At 36.0% G+C, this 15,459-nt stretch overlaps 2 protein-coding genes across 3 annotated transcripts in view; both read left to right on the top strand.

Moving 5' to 3' along the window:
- Positions 1–9,029: 9,029 nt before the first annotated feature.
- Positions 9,030–15,459, top strand: part of LOC146954557 (calcium-dependent protein kinase 17-like) — a 30,723-nt gene continuing 24,293 nt past the window's right edge. For both annotated transcript variants that reach the window (XM_085717128.1, XM_085717133.1), the window contains exons 1-2: positions 9,030–9,156; positions 9,274–9,498. In XM_085717128.1, coding sequence (XP_085573254.1) covers positions 9,148–9,156; positions 9,274–9,498 — 234 coding nt within the window. In that variant the 5' untranslated portion in view covers positions 9,030–9,147. The remainder of the gene's footprint in view (positions 9,157–9,273; positions 9,499–15,459) is intronic.
- On the top strand, positions 11,560–14,756 carry LOC146954558 (uncharacterized). Its single transcript, XM_085717126.1, has one exon. It carries the CDS (start codon positions 13,177–13,179, stop codon positions 14,587–14,589), a length of 1,413 nt encoding a protein of 470 aa, XP_085573252.1. The 5' UTR covers positions 11,560–13,176; the 3' UTR covers positions 14,590–14,756.

Here is a 15,459-nt window from a genome sequence, read left to right on the forward strand (position 1 = left end):
AAATTTCTTATGAGCATAGCTCGCAGAGACAATGCATTATTATATGTAGGGTTGGGTTCAAACCCAAACACTCCATTTATTCACCTTAAAAATTAGTGAATTCTATGCACTAGACTACTTAACAAACAAAAATTATACTTTCAAAAATTCATCCATGTTATTAGTCGGCTATTGCAGACCCAGAAAATTTTAAATGACTAGAAAATAGGAGGCATACAAAAATGCATCAACTTAAATCAAGTTAAAATTTTCTAAGTTTACAAAACCGAATAATAACTAATGATTCCAACATGTATGAAATCAAGTGGTCGACATTGTAGTTTTATAGGTAGATATTCCTATGTGTTGTTTCCACACTTTTGATGTGGGACTGCTAATCTACCTTACTAAGATGTGCAAATCTTCTCCCTACTTCAATTTGTATTTTCTATTTAGAACAAAGCAACGGTTTGATAGTGTCATCTGATTGTATTCTTAAGTAGAATAGCCTTCTTTTTTTTGGTTTTTTCTTTTAAGTCATTATGTCATAATGTCCTAGACTAGATGATGCCAGTCAGATAGATTCACACATACTTGAATCGTTTTACTTCATATTTCTATTAACATGATGCTAGTTGATGGTAATATAATAAAACAGGTTGTGTGCAACCAAATGTTCAAATGTAAGAAATTTAAATTTGTGTTGGAATTCAATATTACTTTGATATTTCAAGGTTTAATAGTAAACAATGTCTATATTAAATATTATTTTCAACACATAGTATTGATTAAACTAAATTTTTCTTTAAAAAAGTTCTTGTACAAATGCGTTGCGCCGACCCTAGTTTCCGCCATCCATTCCTGACAAAAACGTTACTTGTTTGACTATAACAGGGCACTCAATTGAGGTAGTTTATGTTATGTATTGCTGAATCTTTTATGCAAATTCCTTACAGTCCATGGCTTGTGTTATGCCTTTTCTGAATCTTTAACATATAAATTGGTTGTTCTTCGGCTACTGCAGGACTTGCATATCTAGCATTCAATAATGATCAAAGACCTAGCACTTTGAATAATGCATCAACTCTCATGGCCTTATACTTGCTCTCCTTTTCGGATTATTCGGATCTGCTGCCATCAGTCCTTGCAACATAACAGAATTTGGCTTTTTGTACCGTTTGCATACGTCACATTACCTTCCCCATTAAGAGATGCATAATCAACTTGTAATGTCAGCCAGTCTTCCCATGTAGCCTCGGCCTTCGTGAGTCCATCACATTGGAAAATGTGTAAAGGCACAAACAATCGTCCATGTTCATTCTGCTGCAGCAGGGCTAATTAAAAATAGGGAATAAAATGATCACCCTTACAAGGTTTGTGAAGAGACACATGAAAAACATCCAATCCTGACTACCGCATGAAAAATCCCAAATTACTTAAGACCCAATTTATGATTCTTTCGGAGTGAGACCGAATGTTGGCGATAAGGTTGGAGCTTAACAGAACCATTCGCCAATCTAAAATTTTAACAACCGCCTTCTCATATCAGTAAATTTCTCCATGAAAGCTTGAGTTTTGGACAGGTTCAATTTGAGTTGCTGCATGATTGCGTCTCTCTCAATCAACCACAGTTGCAGGTTTGGGGGGTCCAAGGCATGGTACATAACGGGTAAGACTAGTGGGGTCCCTTCCATAGGCATCCTTGAAAGGGGCCATAAAAATACTACTCTGGAACGACATATTATACCAATCCTCGGCCCAAGACAACAGCCGAGACCAGGACTTGGAGTCAGACCCACCATAATTTACTTAGCTTGCTATTAAGCTTTTACATCTTTACCCACCATTCTATTATAGTGACTGTAGACAACTTCTGAACTTCTGTAATGGAATACATGATACATGCATCTTCCTTCCTCTTTAATCACTCCAAACAGCCATTGGATAACAAATCATAACTATTAGCCAGCCATATGATACTACTGTTAATGTTTATATTAAATGTTAGACGAAAGAGTTTCATTGAGAAACCATAAGTTTTATATTGGAATTTTTTCATTTAGCTTTTTTTTTTTTTTTATAGAAAAGAAAACTGATTTTGAACTTATTCCCTTTTCAACAATGGCCATTTTTCAACTTTACTATACCATTTTCTTTTTTAGAAACGGCAAATTTGATTCACGACGAGTGTGTGCAAGAAGCACACAAAAACTCGCGGCTAGAAAACACAGAATTACAAAGGGCTCAGATATAAACAGAAACCCCAATACCACCAAAAACACACTAAACACTACACAGAGGTGGAAAACAACTGCAACTAACAACGTAAACAGCAGGAAAACAAAAAAAAGATCAGCACCGAAACAAAATAATGAGGCTGCCATATGCAAAACTGCACAAAACCAGCACAGGTCACCGCAATATAAACAACATACCCCAGCCTCAAACTTGTTACTGCTGAAACCGCTGAACACCTCCTCATTACCGTAAGAGGCACGCTTTTGGAACGCCGGCACCTTCAAACGGCTAAGAAACCATCTCCAAATCTTCTAGTAATTCCGTCAGTAACTCATTCTCCCAAACAAAAAGGGATGCCTCCAAAGAAAGATCCAATTGGTATCCGTTGAGTTGATCGTTCACTAGTTATCAAATTTTTGACCAGGAATAAGCAATCTGCAATTTTATTTTTGTCAAGTATGACTATTGTGATGTTGATGCTTCAAATATATTTAAAAGGTAGCATGATTTTGTATAGATAAAGGTCAATGTTGCGTCATCATATTTCATATTTTAAGAAATGGCTTCAACGTAGTCTCATACCACTCAATCACTTATCTCGTTGATACAACATTTACAATTATTTTGTTAAAAACAAAATTTGAAATTTTTATAGGACTAAAAACTTATTTAAACCATTATTATTTTACTTGGTTCGAATCTAATGAAGTTAGTCATATATCATTCTCCTATAACATGTTTTTGGTTAAATTTATAGAACTATGGTGGATAGATATCACAACGTCTACAAGGTTTGTTAGTTTTTGTACTATTTTTAAGTATCACAAATGGAGTCAGCACACTTGCAACAGAGAATACCAAAACTACTTTTGAAAGTTGATATCACATATTTAATCTCAGTTTATTTTCATTCTTAGCCTTACCAAAGTTTAAGCTTCTTTAGACATTAATTTATCTTTCTTAGATTTTGTGTTTCGAATCATTCATATGGGATTGTACTAGATAACAGTCGATGGTTATAGTTTAAACATGATAACATTCATTAACATACAATATATTGTTGATATTATAACCTGTAGAATATTAAGGTTTATTTTCTGGATTTGAGTTTTTACTTCTCTATATACGAACATTCCTAGTCTGTCCCCGTCAACGACTGGCCAGCCATTATACCATACACCAATGCCTCGTCGTCCTGGTCCCAAATTATTTGAGTTGTTGCTAAAAAATGGATTGTCCAGCTCTTTGATCTTACTGTTATAGTTGTATATGAAGCACGGACACCTCTAGGATTAGGCGTGTCGCGGTGTCCGACATGCGTCGGTGTCCGACACTCCTATGACACCCGTACGACACGTGTCGAACCGGTGTCCTAAATAATTGTTTTTTTCTTTACTTTGTCACTCCTACGATCGGTGTCCGACACCTGTGTAACACTCTTACGAGCCGTGTCGGATAACCCAGACAAATATCTAAAACAATTTTTTTTTCTCTCTTGCTTCCGCACACCATAGATGTACAAGAGTTACATATCTTTTGAGAAATGTTGATCAATTATGGATTATAGACATTATAGTTGATTATATCATTTTTGACGGTAGATGAATTAATAAAGGTCAAATACATATCTTATTGTAGAACTTTTTCTAATGACATAAATTGCTCAAGTTAGATGTTTATATATGTATTTTAGTTTTCATTTTAGGTCGTCTTTAAATAAATTAACATATATGTAACGGTGTCGGTGTCCTATATTTTTTACATTAGTGGTGTCGCGGTGTCCGTGTCGTGTCGCGGTGTCCGTGTCAAAGTGCATGCTTCATAGGTTGTTATTAGATATTTTAGATTGTATAATTGTCTGACTACTATTTTTGGTAGAATTTATTAGAAGATCATTAAAGTAACTTTGTAATTTTACAATGAAGGGTTGTGTCAAGTATCAAGCTGTATATTGTATGTTAATGAAGTATCAAGATTCAGTCTTTTTAGTCAAACTGCTTGATGACATGAGAGCTTAATTTGGTAAAGATTTCACCCTTTGATACTGTTATACCCTAATTTTGGACCTAAAAATACTTGCTCAAAATGTTTTTCATCTCTGATATGGTCTTTGACCTTTTATAAGATTGTCATCTTGCTATTGTTTTACACTGATATTTTACCCTGCTTTATCTTTCAATTTTACTTTAAAAATCTTTTCAACTGTGTATTTGTCTATGTTTTCTTGCATCTAAAGCCATTCAAAAGGTTTTTCTTGCATATCAAGTCATTTGAGATTTTCTCTGGTCAATTGCACATTTCTCTGCATTTTATTTCAACTTCATTTGCAAAAATCATGAAAAAGAGTATTTTAGTCATTTCCTGCATTCAAACTCATTTTAATCCTTCAAAATTGTCTCTGAGTCTTTTCAATTGGTTTGTATAAATCCTTGTTTCAATTCCATGTTAAAATCCATTTCAAAAATTGCATTTGAGTCATTTTGAGTCAGTTTAGTCTCCAAGGGCATTTTGGTCATTTCACTTGAAATTTTGACAGAGAGAGGTTACTTTAGAGTACCTCATTTTGTAGTTGGTTCATTTTAGTCCCTTTTTTGTTTTTTAATTGTTTCACTTTACGTTTTTTTTCATTTTACCAATTTTATTCTAATTTTATTATTATTTTCATTTTAGTCCCTATTTTTCTTTTATTTTCATTTTAGTCCTTTTTGTTATTTTTTCTTTTTTTAAGTCCTTCAATTTCTGTTAATTGCATTTTAGTCCTTTAGTTTTTTATTTTGCAGTCCAGTCCTTTAGTTTCAATAATTGCAGAAAGGTCCCAAGTCAGAATTTCAGGTCCAAGGCCGAGCCATTTTAGTCCAAGTACACATGTCACAAGCTCATTGGTTCAGATGTCACACTTGGCCTATAAATACAAGCCAACTCATCAATGCACAGTACCAATCACCACTCATTACGAGCCAAATCATTACAAACACATTTCCATTTTCCATTTTTCCAGAAAAACAGATCAAAAATCCTAACCGTTTTCAAGAACACCAAGAACATTCATCCCCAAATCCAAACCCTAACTTTTCCAGAACCACAAATTGAATCAAATTGATGCAAATTTCATGAAGTTCTCAGAAATTCACCATTGAATCTTCATCATCGAACCTTTTCCTTCGCAATTCTAGTGCGAATCCATCACTGAAAGTAACAGACTCAAGCACGATCACGAAGGGATCGAAATTGAGAAGAAGAGGAATCGAAGACGAAGAACCAAACCAGAGAAGAAGAAGAAGAACTTCACCGATTTATTTTCGGTTTTCAACAACAACAAATCACTTACCAAAGGCTCAGAGGAGATTCACGAAGTTTTCCTTCATCTTCTCGCTCAAATCTCCGTTTAAACTCAGGTAATCACAAAGAACCTTCTCTTTTTCATCGCAAAAGCTCAACGAAGGTTCGTAAGAACAAATAAACGGTGAATCGAAGTGGATAAACAAGTCTCAGAACTTGTTCCTTCAAAAGACTTTGAAAAAGATTAGAAAATGTTAAAACCGAATCTTAACATGTAGATCTACAACGTTTCACCGTTTATTTTCCAAATCAGAGTTCATATTCGTAATCAGTGTGAAAAATAGGGTAGTTTAGGGTTTAGATCCATGTAGATCGGAGCTTAGGACTCGCCGGAATCTGGAATTCACGGCGGAGTTGATGAAGATTCCGATGAATCTTCATCTTCTCCGGCCGTTTCATTCCAGAAACCGGCAGGGAAGGTGAACGGAGAAGAAGAGAGAAGGGAGAGCCTCTCTCTCTAGGTTTAGGCTTAGAGAGAGAAAGAGAAGTGTGAAATGAAATGAACCGGTACACATAGGCTTTTATAGACAACTAAACCGGACCGGTCTAACACCGGTCCATCCCTGTGCATTCTCCATCGTTGGATTTAGGTTTGATCCATTTGGATCAATCCAACGGTCCCTGAGCATCCTGAGTTGGATCCTGGACCTTCTGGTTTGGGCTTGGGCTTTGGTTTGTGTTCCCTGCGTTCTTTCTTTGATTTCTTGCTATTTTCACATTATCTTTTGATAATTGCACCCCTACGTGTTCAAAAACTTTGATAAAAAGCTCCTAAAAATTGATCAATTATTTTCTTGATATTTTTGATGGATCTTGATATGTTTACATGTTAAGCCTTGATCAAAGATATGAGGAAATAATGTGTCCTTTGTTAATTCAATTCTTTTTCATTTTTGTTAAAAATCTTGGTAAAAACTCCTAAAAAATTTTGTGAACTTCCTTGCAATTATTTCTGGACACTTGAAACTTGTTTCTTATGATATTTTGGCATGTTAAAAATTGATAAAAATATATGTGTAATTTTCTTGTGATTTGTGTTACTTTTTGTTAATTTTTTGTGAAATTTTTGCATGTTCTTGATCCTAAAATCTCACTATGATCTATTGATCCTTGATATGGGAATTTACAATGTGTATGCCTCTGATTTGGTGCTATTCTTTACTGTTTTGAGGTTTGATTTGTTAGTTTCTTGTTTTACAAGTTATGTGAATATTTCTATGTGAAAATAAAGTGTGAAATGTGCTTGAAATGTGTCATAATTCTTGGTTTGATATTGTCTTATAACTTTCATGTCATAGTTGAAATAAAACACTTTGAAAATTGTCATGGCATGAAAATTATAGGCCTTATGTTTATGTGAATTTTATGACAAAGTTTAGGCACATTTTACCACTTTTGTGTGCTAAGAACCTGTTACTTTTTTGCCAAGTTTCATTACTTTACTATGCTATTTTACTTGCTTCTATTTCAATTCCTATTATGCCTTATGCTACTAACCCTTTCATTTCATGTTTCATTCATCCATAAGCATATCATCCTCCATCTTATATTCTTAGCTTTTGTTTCTTGCACTTTAAATTTTGCCAAGACTTAGCATGTATAACCTAGGGTTTTTTTTTTGTACTTTATTTTATGCAATTTAAATTCTTGCAAGACCATAGCATGTAAACTAGGGCCTATGTAATGGACAATGGACTCTAATGATGTACACCGACACAAGCACCGACACATGCACACACATCACATGGATACTTTAGATGAATGTTTAGGGAATGTATGCTTTAGATGTATGCTTAGGAATCACGATACTTAGAAAAATTCTCTTTTCCAAAAAACATGAACAACTTCACTCAAATAATTTTCCGAAGAAACCTTGGGATCAAAATCCCATTGAATTTCCCCTTTATTTTCTTAAACAAAAAACCTTAATGAACTTTAATCATACTTAGACCTTTTTGCAAAATAATTAATTCCACCTCACATTTTCCAAATCTTACGCCCTTGAGGCCCCTCTCTCTTATTCTTCAAAATTCCATTTTCAAAATTGAAATCAACCAACAAAAACAAAAACATTTTTTGGAAGAGAACTACATGGATTTTGATCCCTTAAAAGGGTATGTAGGCAAGAAGTCAAAACTTCTCCAATTCCAATAAAGCAAAAATTCAAACACATTCTTCTCCCTCCAATTCTTAACCTAGCAAACCCTTAGGTGTAGATAACACTTTCAAATAGCATTTAAAAATAAAGCGCACGCATAGAAAGTAAAGACGGTTCCTATAGGATACTATAGTCGTCATGGGTGCCTAACACCTTCCCATGACGAAAACAACTCCCGGACCTCGATTCTCAAGGGTTTTTTATTTTTCCCTTCCCAAGAAAAAATGAGATATCAAAGGTTAAAAAGGTTCAAACTTAATCAATGTTTGACACCCGAAAAACCAAGATAGAACAGATACATAAAGTTCAGTTGATCATGTGAACTTGATTTGGTAAATGATTTCACAATTTCGGAAATTAAATTCAAGAGAAATAAAGATCTCCAAGTATGAGAACAAATTATCAACATGACTGAAGCCTATTTCAATTAGGGATGGCAATAATTACAGAAATTGTACACACGCTTCTAAAATAGAAAACTAGTGTGCTGCCATATCCTATACTAGATGATGCCAGAGTCAGATAGATTTACACGTATTGGAATCATTTTTACTTTAAATTGTTTATGATAAGGTGTCTCTAAGTCTTAGATTTGAATCCTCTTCAAATGTCAACAATTTCTCTGCTAGTTCATATATGACTTTGCTATTACTTCAATTGAACCTGTCAACAATTTCTCTGCTAGTTCATATATGACTTTGCTATTACTTCAATTGAACCCGTCAACAATTTCTCTGCTAGTTCATATATGACTTTGCTATTACTTCAATTGAACCCTCCATTGATAGACGGTGGGATCGGTTCTCCAGATTAATTGTTCATTTGGTTGGATACCGAGTACCCAAAAAATAGATATATACTGCATGTGTGAGACAAAAACTTGTCCTAGAGTTATTGAATAACAGATTAAATTACTTTTTTTGTAAGGATTTAAATTGATTTTAATATATTTTGTCATTGTTAGATAACGACGTTGAAGGAGATTCTATATGACCAAGAAATCAAGACATTAAAAGATGCATCTATATAGAATCTCCAACAACGTCGTCAACCATTGACAAATTATATACTAATAGAACTCATGGGACAACTCAAGTATAAAACATGGGTCACCGAATGTGTTTTGAAGTATGGCACACACCCCTCTTTTATAGGTACATGTTTGTTTATGTTGTTTACAAACTTTCGATGTGGGACTTCTGAACTACTGTAATGGAATACATACATGCCTTCCTTCCTCTTTAATCACTCCAAATAGTCATTGGATAACAAATCATAACTATTGCCGCCATAGGATATCAACGTTGGCCAAGATTAAAAGAAATGTTCAAGATGATAGACACAGATAACAGTGGCCAAATCACTTTTGAAGAACTTAAGTTTGTTTGAAAAAAGTTGGTGCTAATCTTAAGGAGTCTGGAATTTATGATTTAATGCAAGCGGTAAGTATCTTTTAAAGAACTCGTTATAAAGTAGAAAGAAACAAATGATAAGTTAATGTGTTCTATTTAACATGCTAACCCAAATCTCTAACATATCACTATACCTGGAAATTGTAGGCTGATGTAGATAACAGTGGGACGATTGATTATGGTGAGTTTATTGCGGCAACATTGCATCTTAACAAGATTGAAAGAGAAGATCATTTATTTGCAGCCTTTTCTTATTTTGATAAAGATGGAAGTGGCTATATTACTCAAGAAGAACTTCAACAAGCTTGCGATGAGTTTGGAAGTAAAGATGTTCGTTTGGAAGAGATAATCAAAGAAATCGATGAAGATAATGTAAGTGGTCTTAACTTGTTGACTTTGTCATCCTTCTCTTCGATATCTGTAGTTTACGACACTAACACTGACACATTACAACACTAACACTGACACATAGTGTCATACCCCAATTTTTGACCTAAGGAGCGTACATTCATACACCGACATGTGTCTTTTGACACTGATCAATCTCTGATTTTTCAATCAAAATTTCGGCAGAGAGGTATTTTAAAATACCTCATTTTTTGTTTCGAGTCGGGCCCTCTTCACTCATTTATCTAATTTAATTTTCGTTTCCATCTTTTATTTTAATTCCTTTTTTTAATTAATTAAACTCTAACTCTTTTTTTTTTTATTTTATTCAATTCTTTTTTTCTCTCATTTTTCTATTTCTTTAATTTTTATTTTAATTTCTATCGTTATTTAAAATTTTAAGTTAATTCTAATTTTTGTTTTCTAATCTTCATCTTTCTTTTTTTATTCTTATCATTCACTTTTAATCTCACCACGTCATTTCTAGTCATTATCCTTTTATTATTATTATTATTTATTTGTTTTTGTCCAAAAGTCCAAAAAAGGTCCTGATGCAAGCAACAGCCTGTCACGTTCATCCATCCAACTCCAGCATACGCGTTCCTCATCTCCTCCTAATCCTAAGCAAGTTTTCTGCATCTTTTCAACAAACCCTGAAATCAATTCCTGCACTATAAAACTGAAGTTGCAAACACACAGAAAGGGAGGCCAAAAATTTCAACGCACAAATCATCGGCCGATTTCGACATAAACCTGCAGCCAACACAAATTTACCAAAACCTGCAATTTACTCATCAACAACGCAAAAAAAACAATTCACAGAACACCTAACAATCCCATCGCACTCATCATAGCAATTTTTAATCCGTAAACCCAATCGGCTAACCAACAACAACTCAAAACAAATTCATTCTCAAAGCCATAACCGATTCCAAACCCTCAACTTCCAATCCGGACATTGCACCTGCATACAGACAACACATATACACAGCAGACGCAGATTCAAACCGCCGTAACCAAACCAAGCTTGTCGCAACACCAGTCAGTGGACTAACCATTCACGCAATCAACCTCTTACATCACGACATCAGTATCACGAACACGACAACACTTGAACACGACCAAACCAAACATTGTCGGATCAAGGACGGCAAGGACGAATCAAAGTACGCAAAGACGTCATCAACACAGTCACGCAGACAAGACTCGACAGACTCAAGGTGATCTCGAAGAACCCAGAAGCACAAATCGAGAACCAACGTCAACAGCAGCGCAAACCACCGATTCAAGAAGAAACAGTGAAGGGAAAGGTATAATTTTCTTTTTTGTATCTATTTGTTTTTTTTAGATTTAGGTTTGTGTAGGGATTTAGGGAACTTTAAGGCTAGAAATTAAATAGAGGTGAGAGAGTAGAAGACGAAATCAAAAGAAAGAGAAGAAGAAATCGGTTTAGAAAAGGGTAGGGGGATAGATTGGAAACACAAAAAAAATATAAAAAATAAGGAAGAACACCTTCGTGTTCTTGAATACATGAGGAGAGAGAAGAGAGTGTTTCTTTGATTTGTAAAGGGAAGTGGGAGAAAGACCAAGGGAAGTGAGCAGAAACGTGTGTTATCACATGTTTATAGGTCCTTTTGATTGCGTGCACGTTAGTGTAGGTGCTGCCATGCACCCTCATTCCCTTAGGCTGTCGGATCCTGATCTGACGGCTCTGATCGAACCGGTGTAACCCGCCCCAGCCTGTTTCCTAAGCCCAGCTTCATTTGTTTCATTTTCACACTCCCATGCTTACTGTCTGCACCCCTTTCTGCATCATTTTTTATTTTATTCATGCATTTTAATTTCTCTCGCATTTTTAATTTCTTTTGCATTTTACTATTCTTATATTTATTAGATTAGGCTGCATATGTAAAAACCATTCATTTATCTATTGCATACATATTTATTTTGTGTCATTTATTATCATATGGAATTTAGAATGTACACATAGGTTTGATGTAAATAATTCATGCATATTTATTTTCGTTTCTTACACATAATTTAGAATGTAAATAGGCCTTAATGTAATTTATTTATTTTTATCACAGACCGTAGAATGTATTAATAGGTTTTTTTGTAATAGCTTAGGTGCATGTGTGTGTGAGTGGGTGTATGTTTACTTTTATGCTTGGTAGATTAGGTTAAAGGTCCTCGTGGTGGTCCCACGCCACCATAAAGTACATACGCTTTACTTTTCTGCTCCGTTAGCGTTATTTTCAGTATAGCTATTATTCAAAAACAACAAAAACATGCAAATATTCAAAAATCACACAAAAATATTTTCTTAAATAAACCTTGATCCTAAATCAAGTGACCGTCTTTTTTTATTTTCTTTTCTTAATCAAATATCAAACAATCTAATTTATTTTGAGTCCATTTTTCCCTAATATAAAAAACACAAACAAATTCATTTTGCCATTTGGCTTTTCCATTTTTAAAACCTTTTTTCAAACTAATAAAAAATACACAACCAATCAAACGTCAGTTTCTACCCCGAACTACGAGGTTTTGATCCCTCACGGGTACGTAGGCAGAGGACACTCGTCCTTCCAAATCAATAAAATGTAGATAATTAGGTCCTCCTTTTTTTAATCACTTAAAATTCTTTTTTCAAAAATAAGCAAGTTATAGCACATTATTTAAATAAAACTAAAAGGTTCCCGTAGAGTACTACGGACATAAAGGGTGCTAACACCTTCCCTTTATGTAACTAACCCCCGAACCCTAAATCTTTTCAAATGTGGGGTGTTTGAACTTTTTTCCCCTTTTCTTAAAAATTAAATGTTCAGTCGTGAAATAAATTTAGTGAGTCAAAAAAGCTAATCAAATAGCCTTGATCTCCGAAAAATGACGCGACAGAAATGGCGACTTCACTGGGGACCCCCCTAAGAGGGTTGAGCCTAACTTGGTCTTATTTAAATTTTTGTGCTATAACTTGCTTAAAAAAATCAAAAAAATAAAAGATGGAAATACCTGTATATATATGTTCTCCCTTCTCCTTCTTTCTCCCTTCTTTTAACGTGAGTGGTGAGATAAGTCCTAACCCGGACTTGAGAGAAATATAAGATAGGACGGGGTATAATCATAGTGTCATACCAAGAGCACTCTTGGACCATGTGCACATGTGATAACCCTACTCGGTGGAGGCCTCGCGGAAGGTAGTACTCTTGTTGTCATGAGCATTCATGTCGACGTTATTACTTTCAATGTGAGTGTCCGTCGAAGCCGTGGACCTTAGTAACCCTTAACCCATCTTGGCCTTTTTAGGACGTAGTGCGGTGGCTAAACCAAGAGCATTCTTGACTTTAGTTGTCACGCGATACTACACTCAAACTAGACTTCCTTGTGGATTATATTGGACTAGGAGCATTCCTATACACCGATATATTCATAAGGGTAGTTGTAATTTGGGAACTTGGTAGAACCTTTGTTACAAGTGCAAATGAAACCATAGTCCTTACCAAATGGCGTTGTTACCCTTGACTCCAACATGTGGACTTAACCTCACCATGTTTTCACCGTTTGTGTTAGCATAAATCATGCATACATGCATTCATGAAAACTTTTTCTCATTAAAAAAATATCGAAGGACTTAAACAAGTTTTTGTTGTAAACGTTGTAGATATGACTACTAGGAGTATTAAGAAGTATAGCTTCCAAAGTCAAGATCTGGAAAGCTTGAGGAGTTTAGGAGATGTCATCACTAATCCAGCAGGTTTTCAGTCTCACCATGGGAAGTTGCTCAAGATTCTCAACACAAAGTTCGACGAAGGGATCCTCAAAACTTTGGTCCAATTCTATGATCCTCTCCTCCACTGCTTCACCTTCCCGGACTACCAGCTTGTCCCCACCCTTGAAGAATATTCCTGTTTGGTCGGTCTACCCATACTTGATATAGTACCTTTCAGTGGTCTCGAGGGGGCCCCTAAGGCATCAGATATTGCAAAAGCCCTTCACCTCAAGATATCCGACATAACTGATAACCTCACTACCAAAGGGAAAGAGAAAATCCAGGGGCTAACTTCCAAATTTCTAATCAGTAAAGCCAACATTTTTGCTGCATCAAAGAATACTCTTGCTTTCGAGTCCATCCTGGCCTTGCTCATCTATGGCCTTGTGCTTTTCCCCAACGTTAATGGTTTTGTCGATGCTAATGCCATCCAAATTTTCCTCACCAAAAACCCTGTCCCTACTCTCCTTGCTGATACTTACCACTCCATCCACCATAGAACCGATAAGCAGGGTGGAACCATCCTTTGTTGTGCACCTTTACTCTATAGGTGGTACATCTCACACCTACCTCAATTCTACCTCTCCAAAGACAAAGCTATATACTCAGAGAAAATCATGTCCCTCCATCCATCCGACGTAGTTTGGTACAACCCAGCTTACGATACCGGAACCATCATTGACTCGTGTGGAGACTTCGGTAATGTGCCTCTCCTCGGTATTCATGGGGGAATCAGCTACAACCCTATCCTAGCTAGACGACAGTTCGGGTATCCTCTGAAAGAAAAGCCTTGCAACATTGCACTAGAGGGCACATTCTATCTTAACCTCACCGATAGCAAAGGTATGAGAGACCAGTTCGTGAAAGCTTGGCGTACCATCCGCAGGAAAAACAGCAATCAATTAGGGGACAAGTCAGACCTCACTTATGAAACCTATACCCAATGGGTAATCGATAGAGCTGCTGAGTATATGATGCCGTACTCTATACCGAGGTACTTGTCCTCAACCACTCCAACAATACCTTTACCCCTACCCCTTAGTACCCAAGAAAAGTACCAAGAGAAAATGGCTGACTTAAACCGTGTGTGTACCACTTGGAAAAGGAAGTACGAGGAAGCTATGTCTGAAGTAGGGGATAAAGATGTGGAAATACTGCAACTCAAGCATGAGCTCCTCAACAAAGAGCGACAATTGATCGAGAAAAACGCTCAGATCCAAGCTCAAAGTGCGAGACTTGCACAATTTATCAGCAAGAAGGAGTGCATGGATTTCTTCGCAGGGACGCACCAAGATTTCGAGGAGTAGTCTACTACAAGAACTCAAGAGTTTCCCAGATGTTTCACCACTTTATGTTATTTTCTAGCTTTTGTGATGAACTTTGGAGTCTATCCCTTGGCTCAGTTTTGTTAGAAGGGAATTATCTTATAATACTTTAATTGCTCAATGAATTTTTCAACTATGATGTTTACAAATTTGCTTTTATAAGTCCTTCGATAAAAAAAAAAAGGGTGTCTATTTTTGCATAAGCATCATGCATCATTTTGCATATCATAGTCTCGTTTCCGAGTCTCACAAGATTTCTTTTCCATAAAAGGGTCAACCCGTTTCACAAAGTGGTCCGACTGTCCTCGTCCAAAGCCAACTCGCACCTACAACACTCGTGCACACAAAAAGAGTGAACATATCAGTCTGAACAAGAGATCACAACACTCCAGGCCGATTCAGAGAGACTGAGCACGCTGGTGGTTTCACTGGTAGCTTCGCAAAATCAGCCGCAGTTCCAGCAAAGGCCCGAACGCCAACATCAACAACAGCCTCGACAACAGGCTCCAAAGATGCAGTTTGACCCAATCCCAATGACGTATGCGGAGCTGCTTCCCATCTTGCTAATGAAGAACCTTGTCAAAACTAAAAAGCCTCCTCGAGTGCCCAACGAGTTGCCGGTTGGGTATCAACCTGACCTCTCCTGTGCCTTTCATCAAGGAGCACCCGGCCATGACATTGAGCATTGTTTATCTTTGAAGATTGAAGTCCAGAAGCTGATTGAAGCCAATATATTGCTCTTCGAAGATTGAATTCGGACTTGCAAGCCACATTTGGGTCGTTTTTGATGTTCCTTCTACTACTTATCTGTTCAAATAATGCGTTGGTTTGTTGTTTGCTGCTTTTCAAAAA

The sequence above is a fragment of the Medicago sativa genome, chromosome 1, assembly GCF_051527215.1.
Source record: "Medicago sativa cultivar Bolivia chromosome 1, Bolivia_mono, whole genome shotgun sequence".
Lineage (NCBI taxonomy): Eukaryota > Viridiplantae > Streptophyta > Magnoliopsida > Fabales > Fabaceae > Medicago > Medicago sativa.

Excerpts from the sequence above, each read along its gene's own strand:
- LOC146954558 (XM_085717126.1), top strand. The coding sequence starts at position 13,177 with ATGACTACTAGGAGTATTAAGAAGTATAGCTTCCAAAGTCAAGATCTG.